This window comes from Mytilus trossulus, chromosome 6, assembly GCF_036588685.1.
Source record: "Mytilus trossulus isolate FHL-02 chromosome 6, PNRI_Mtr1.1.1.hap1, whole genome shotgun sequence".
Lineage (NCBI taxonomy): Eukaryota > Metazoa > Mollusca > Bivalvia > Mytilida > Mytilidae > Mytilus > Mytilus trossulus.
In genome coordinates this window covers 64,919,050-64,927,076 of record NC_086378.1, presented here as the reverse complement: position 1 = coordinate 64,927,076, position 8,027 = coordinate 64,919,050, and the positions used below count along the sequence as shown (strand labels likewise).

The 8,027-nt window shown below is 33.9% G+C and overlaps 1 protein-coding gene across 1 annotated transcript; it reads left to right on the top strand.

The window, feature by feature from the left end:
* Positions 1–6,325: 6,325 nt before the first annotated feature.
* On the top strand, positions 6,326–7,418 carry LOC134722909 (uncharacterized). Its single transcript, XM_063586543.1, has 2 exons — positions 6,326–6,523; positions 6,615–7,418. Exons 1-2 carry the CDS (start codon positions 6,326–6,328, stop codon positions 7,416–7,418), a joined length of 1,002 nt encoding a protein of 333 aa, XP_063442613.1.
* The last annotated feature ends 609 nt before the right edge of the window (positions 7,419–8,027 follow it).

Below are 8,027 nucleotides of genomic sequence, written 5' to 3'. Positions count from 1 at the left end.
ATTTTGTTCTTAAAGGATATCAATTTAAAATCATAGTGAGATCTTATTAGTTAATCTGCACTAACATTCAATTTGATTTTGTGTTTGATAAAATTAATTATAAAATTTCTAGATTTATGTATTGCTTTACATTTATGAACAAATGTGGTCATACATAATGACGATAATATATATACAACTCGTCTAAACACCAACCCAACAATGTTAGATCTGTAAATTTGCTTTCGCAAATTTTTTGTTCTTCCCTCGCCGTGATTCGAACCCATGCTACTGAGATATATATATATTCCTGCTTTATCCGGACTGATTGATCATTCAGAAAAAAAATAAGTTCATTTTTCTTGTGTTGTACTGTAACACCACTGGGCTATAGAATGATCGAACAATAACTTGTTTTACCCCACCACGTTCAATATTTTCTTACCCCTAGTCTTGAGTCGGACACTTGGTAGATGTTTGCGGTATGTCAAATTTATTTTCCGTGTATTGTTTATTGTCATAAATTTTCGTTTGAATTGTTACACATTTTGTCATTTCAGTCCTTTCATAGCTGACAATACGGTATGCGTTGCTTATTGTTCGAACGGTAGGCTTTAGTTGCTTAAATCTGATACATAACGATTTTGTTTTTTTCGACTATGTTCAACATTATTTCAAAAAGCGGAACAGGAACTGCAAATCTTTCCGGAACCCCTGAATTAACCAATACAATTGTTAGCATTCATATTTTGTTAAGTTTTTTATGAACTTTCTTCGACTAGTACTTTTGATGACTCCTTTTGTATATCGTCTTTCTTCTTCTCTTTTTTTTTTTTTGGGGGGGGGGAGTGTAGTGGGGGAGCGCGGAGACATCAACATATTTGTAGACTTGATATAACACTGGACAATTCAAGATGTCACTTTCAAGTGGAAGTATTTTTTTTATTTTAATAGTTAAACATGATTTTGATTGGCCATGATAATAATCAATAGTCCTAATGGATTTCTAAATAATTAGGAAAGTTCCGAAACGTTATAAAAATCTGGTAAAACACGACATACATAGCCAGAACAGAATTGTTTTGTGCTTTTATATTTATGTTACATTTGCTACTAGTTCTATGTATATGAGGAAAAACAAATGGTTTACTTTAAATCATGAAAGACTTGGAGCGTTCTGTTTATCAATAAGACTACAATTATAGTTTATTGTTTGGCAATAAAGATGTAAATAAATGACTATTTTTTACAACTGAAGCACTAAACAATGTGTGCACACATTTTCTATTCTTTGCTAAACGTGAGCTGATGGATTTTCTCCTTGATTGCACATTAAAAGTTAAACTATAAAAAATGTAACTAAAGTATAAGATTTTTATGTAGCAGACCGTGACTTTGATTACAACTTTTTTTTTGCTTAAGGGAAAAAATACAAAAACATGTTAACCTTTCATTGAAGGATATTTTTTTCTTGAAATTGTCAAGACATTCAACATGATAAGTACACAAAAGTCATTTGATATACACTTGACGTCGATGACCTTAATCGCTTCAACAGGGGAAATACAATTTAAGGACTGAATCTACTTCAAATGGCGAAATTTAAAAGTTACTAAACCGTTTGAAACTAGATACAATGATTTAAAAGAAAGCTAGTTCACAAGAGCATCAGAAAATGTTTTAAAATACATTTATAAAATGAAGACAACGAGAAACTGATTAAAAATAAAAAAAAGTTTTACAAAAAAAGTTCATGTAAACAACAAAATAATATTGATGAAAAAGAAAACATAAATGAGAATCTGGAACATTGTCTTAGATTGTTCCAATTTTTTTTTTTTTTTTTTTTTTTTTTTTTTTTTTTTTATCTATGATCACTTTCACCAGATCCTACTATCGGACTGCAGTACAGCATGTATGATAAAAAGAAGTAATCGAGCAAATCATCTAGTGTTGAAGTGGGAGTAAGGGTTGTGTTTAAACCTGGTTTAAATTGACAGTAATTATAGTTTTTGACCCAGTTCCCTTTCCCCAAATGTGCCCTACTGAATTAGACTTATTACCGGGTTCTACTTGCATGAGTAATACGACGGGTGTCACTGAGATCACCCCTAGTATTTGGTGGGGTTCGTGTTGCTATCTCTTATTTACTTTGCTGTGTTTTGTATTCTATTGAGGTTTGTCTTGGTTTTTTTCTTTCATTTTTACTCATGGCGTTGTCAGTTTATTTGCGACTTGTGAGTTTGAATGTCCCTCATGTATCGTTTGTCTCACATTTACAATAGAAAAAAAATCCTAAACGTGTTAAAAATAAATACTAGTATACCAAGCATAGTTAAGGAATGACTGTAATTTTTGTTCTGTCTATGAAGAAATAACATAAAAAAAAATTGTGCACACTGAATAACGCGCGTAGCGGGTTATTTAACAGTGTGCACCACATTTTTTATGTTATTTCGAATAGACAGAAAAAAATACAGTATTTTCTTATAATTGAATTCTAAATTTTAAACCGTAGAAATCCACGAAAATACGTTGATGACGTCACAGTCACAAGCGTAAATTATATCTATGGGCTGATAACCAAAATAAAGTCAGCCAATCAGATGTCTCGTTACATCCATAACTGAATTATTTGCCCTTGCTTCTAATTGGGTCTTGTGAATAACGAAAAAATCAAATATTTTAATTTAAATCATAAGAGACTTTGTATAAATTGTTAAACATACAGACTATAGTTAGTCTAGTTTATTATCTGACAATGAATATTTTAACACCTGCAGCACAAATAGTTTGTGTACACTTTTGTTTAATCCTTGTCAAACCATAGCTGACGAAATTCTCATCGGTATACTTATGCTAAATATTGTGGGGAAAATTATAAATGATTTTCAAATAATAACACTTCACATTGAAAGGACATGAACATGATAAATGTATCTATCAGATTGAGAATGGAAATGGGGAATGTATCAAAGAGACAACAACCCCACCTATGAGCAGAAGGCAGCCGAAGGCCTCCAATGTGTCTTCAGCACAAATTTAAGTTGTATCAACAACAAATATGACATCAGAGCGTGACTTTGATGAAATAAATCGTTAACGGAGGATAAAAATATTTATCAATACAGTTACAGCAACCAATCTTATTCAAGTGATATGATTTAAAAGTGCATAGACGTTTTAAACTAGATTTAAAAGAAAGATTGTTCACAATAGCATCAGAAAATGTTCTAAATCAATTTTTTTTTTTTTTTAAAAAACATCAAAAAATGTATTATACAAGTATTAAAAAGAGAAAAATCACCCGAATACCACATAATGAATAATATGGAGTAATAAGGGATTTCGAGCATTTAGTGATAATAGATAATAAGCATGCGAACACGACATTTCTTGAATTTTGAGGTACATAAAAAGAAAACAAAAAATGAATTTTAGCGTTTTGTTTTGAAAATTCGGATAATAAAACATTGTAACAGTGCAATGCTTTTAAGAAATTTATAGAAACAAAACCCAGTAGAAATCGTAAAAATCGTTTTACTAATTTTTTAATTATCCATACCAAACTTAAAAACCCTTTTTATTACTGTAATTGTAATTTGTCAACTGCGCATTGACTAGCGCATGACTCGTGCATGTAAAGTAAAAACATGCATCGAGTAAACAAAATAAATGTAGAAAAGGACAGAAACATGTGAACATAACATTATTGAACGATAACTGTTTCCTTAAAGAATGGCAAAAATGTCATTCACAAACGTATAATAGAGTGTTAGATATGTTGCCGTTCCTATTTATCCATAAACAATTCGTGTGTTTCTTAAAGTTTAAAAATAAGTATGGATAGCCTCATGTAACTATACGACCTCGGATTTAGCGTTCCGATTAAAACAGAACGTGGACTGTGTATGTACATACCATTAACCGTGGTATGAATGCCCCCTGATTATAAGGTTTACTGCAGAAGCAGAAGGGACGAAAGATAACAAAGGGACAGTCAAACTCATAGATTGATAATAAACTGAGAAGACTGAAAGAAGTTTGACGGAGCCCGAAGGTATCACCAGCCCAGTAGTCAGCACTTCGATGTTGACATGAATATCAATTATATGGTCATCTTAAAATATTTCCTGTTACAAAACTTTTAATTTTATATTCACTTCGTTATTCTTACCTGATAGGTTTACATAATTGGATATTCTCTCCGGTATTTGGTCTTATCTCGCTCAAGCGCTTAGCTGATCTTTTAAAAATCATCTACATCTATATCAGTTAAGCACTTAGAACCTAAGACTTCTTTCCGGCTAAAATCCAGCCGGTCGTGTTTTCGCTCTGAGAAAATACATTGAAATAATTAGTTTATGAGTTGAGAAGTATTAAAATAATTAACATTATGGCAGAAGTCGCTATGAACGGTCCAAATAGCGAAGACGAAGTTTTGCAGGAATGTCAACTGACGCAAACGAAACGACAAAGATGGCGGCTCGTACTCGTTCTTCTTCTTCGTCTAAGAAGAGCAAAAGCATGTCTACTAAGAAAAAGGACGACCAGCTAGACGCCTTAGAACATAAATGGGAAAGCAGGTTTACCCAATTTGATTCAAGGTTAGATAAAATATGTAATTTTATGGAAACTAGTCAAAACCCTGGCACTTCGGGTGAGCAGGTATAAAATGTTTCTACTTGTAATCAACGGGATAGCGGCTCTTCGGGAGCGCGCAGACCTTTACAAGAAACACAAACTCCTGATTTGCCTACAGATAATGATGCAGAGGAAAATGTACATGGAGATGTTATGTCTCTGGCACCAGGCCGTTCAGGGAGACTTAACATTGGGTTATTCTCAGATGAAGAAGATGGGACTTCAATGAGAAGTAACAATGAAAACCATAATACTGTAGCTAGGTTTGTCAACGTATATTTGTTCCACCTAACAGAAGTTCCAGTGGAAACTGTATTATACTGTGGATTCATTTATTTTCGTGGGTACCAATTTTCGTGGTTTGAAGAAAACTTGCATATTCGTGGATATTTAATTTCGTGGTTTCGGCAAAGTCTGCATACATTCCTTTAGGAAATTAGTAATTCGTTGAACATTGAAATTGTTGGTTCCCCTGTCCCCACGAAATCCACGAAAATTGGTATCTAACGAATATTAATGAATCCACAGTAAACAATGTCATATTACCTGTACCTGTCGGAACAAATATATTCTATACTATTTATTCCGTTAGGAACATCTACTGTAATATTTATTCCTGTGGAATAATATTCCAGAATAGTTTTTCCATTTGGAACTTATATTATGAAGGAACTTCTATTCCGTGACAGGTTCAGTAAATATTTAAAGTGTCAAGAAACGGAGGAAACAGACTCTGGTATTGACAATCTTAATCAGTTATTTGGTGACGACGGCAAAACTAAATCAGTTTCTATGTCAGTTGGCCTTGTTTTAGACAAAAGTCAGATTGATATTCTCTCTGGATCATGGCATTGTGAAAAACCAGAAAAGATAACTGCATACAATGAGCAATATAAGTTGTGTTTCCCAGTTCATGAAAGTTCTGAAAAACATTTAGATATACCTAGTCTAGATAGCTTTACATCAGACCAACTAGTTAACAAGTATGGTCAAAAAGCTTCACAGTTTCTAATAAGAAAAATACTTTATATACAACTTTTCTAAACTCAGTAGAAAAATTGGCTGATCAAGGACAAGCTGCTGCTAAAATGGGTATTGTTGCATCGTCTTACGTGCAACAGGCATTAGTTACATTATTAGAACATTATTAGACAAAGAGGTGAATATGGATAGTGCAGTACAACAAGTACGCGATATCTTTGCTATGTCAACAAAAAGTGTTGATCAGGTTGCAAGAGCAGGTGCATTTCATCACCTTATTAGAAGAAAACTAGTAATGGAAGATACTGGGTTAAATGACACAAAGGAACTAAAAAATTTTTTAATTTCTTTACCACTTTCAAGCAGTGGAGTGTTCGGTGACAGGTTTGAACAAACCTTGAAAGATAGGATAGAAAAAGACAAACAACTTAAGGAATTGCTTTCTGAGTTACATATTTGAAATAAACCTATGTCTTTTCTAGGTAAAAGAAAAAAACACTGCTTCTAATGATTGGCAAGCAAAACGTGTAAAACAAAATGTTAATCAGAACAGTTTTAAATTAACTCCAAATACTCAGCGTTCTTTTCAGAGAACAAGCACTGTTTCAAGACCTGACAAGAGTGAAAATAAGTTTGAGAAAGCAGGAACTACTTTTCGTCCCTCATGGGGCAACCAGGGAAAAACAACAAAGAAAAAGACTATTTAAAGGTTAGCAATATCATGGCTTGTCATCCGGAGATATCTGTTGGGGGACGTCTAATTTATTTTCTGAAAAAATGGGAACAAATAACAGACGATCAATGGGTGCTTTCTGTTATAAAAGAGGGTTACAAACTGGAATTCTTAGAGATTCCAAAGAACACAGGAATAAAATACACCTGTGTATCTGCAAAAGATCTAGATATTTTAGATACAGAAGTAAGAGAGTTAATACAAAAAGAAGCTGTAGAATATGTACCTCTGAACGAAATAGAAAACGGTTTTTACAGCACATTTTTCTTGTCCCCAGGAAAACAGGGGACATGAGACCAGTAATAAATTAAAAACCCATCAACAAGTATCTCCGAAAACAACATTTCAAAATGGATTCCCTTTCTTCGGTTCTCAATCTGGTGAAACAAGGAGATTGGGGAATCAGTCTGGACTTAAAGGACGCATATTTACATGTCCCAATTTACAAAGCACACAAGAAATATCTGAGGTTTTGTCTAAAAACGGAAGAGCTCTTCAGTTCAAGGCTCTACCTTTCGGTCCAACCTCAGCCCTAAGAGTTTTGACAAACATTATGGCAGTAGTAGCTGCCCATTTAAGGTCAAGGGGCATAAGACTGATTGTCTATCTAGACGACTGGTTCCTTCTGAATCAGGAAAAAAGTCAATTAATATTAGATCGAGAATTAGTACGTAATCTCCTTGTCGAACTAGGATTCATAATAAACTTAAAAAAGTCCACTTTGGATCCATCACAACAGATAACATCTTTAGGGGCAATGTTTCTCTTAAATCTGGGGATCGTTTTGCCAACAGAGAAAAGAACGTCAAAATTAATAGCTTCATCCCAGGCAATGATCCTTCAAAATCAAGTAATAGCCAGAGATTTTCTTCACTTTCTAGGGATAATGTCATCCTGTTTAGAAATAATTCCAAATGCAAGATTACACATGAAACCTGTTCAAATACATCTGTTAAAATTTTGGAAACCAGTTTCTCAGGATCTGGAGTTCAAAGTCCCAATTACTGCACATCTAAGAAGCCATCTAAAATGGTGGTTAGATCAAACCAACATAAAAAAGGGGAGATCATTGAAACATTAGGGAACCCATGTCACTATGACAACGGATGCCTCAACATCAGTGGGTTGGGGAGGTCACATGGGGACTCAGATAGCACAAGGAACCTGGAATATCGGAGAAAAAACTCCATATCAACTGCTTAGAAATGGAAGCAGTGATAAGAAAGATAAAACACTTCTTATCCCAATTGAGGGGGGAAAATGTATTAATACGTTGCGACAACTCAACGGTGGTACAATACATCAATCGTCAAGGGGGGACCAAATCAATGATGCTTTGTCTAAAAACTTGGGAATTATGGAATTTTGCAATCGATCATCCGATTCAATTGAAAGCAGCCCACATTGCGGGCAAAGCGAACATTCTAGCAGATTTATTGTCGAGAAACAAAATAAGACACACAGAATAAACACTAGAAAAATCTGTAGTCCAAAAAATATTCCTAAAGCTAGGGTCACCAAAAATAGATCTGGGGCAATATGCGCAATTGTTATTCCATAGGCCGTAATGGTAACGTTTTCTTCTGTTGCTCAGCCCATATCGTAAACTTGTATATGTATGATGGCTTGTTTCGAAGCTGAGACATTTTTACATATGTGGTTAAATTTTCGGGGTACGAAGTGTGATTCA

Bases quoted from the DNA above. Each gene is read 5' to 3' on its own strand.
- LOC134722909 (XM_063586543.1), top strand. From the start codon at position 6,326: ATGGCTTGTCATCCGGAGATATCTGTTGGGGGACGTCTAATTTATTTT. The intron at 6,524-6,614 runs GTAAGAGAGTTA...TCTTGTCCCCAG, and splicing joins TAGATATTTTAGATACAGAA to GAAAACAGGGGACATGAGAC.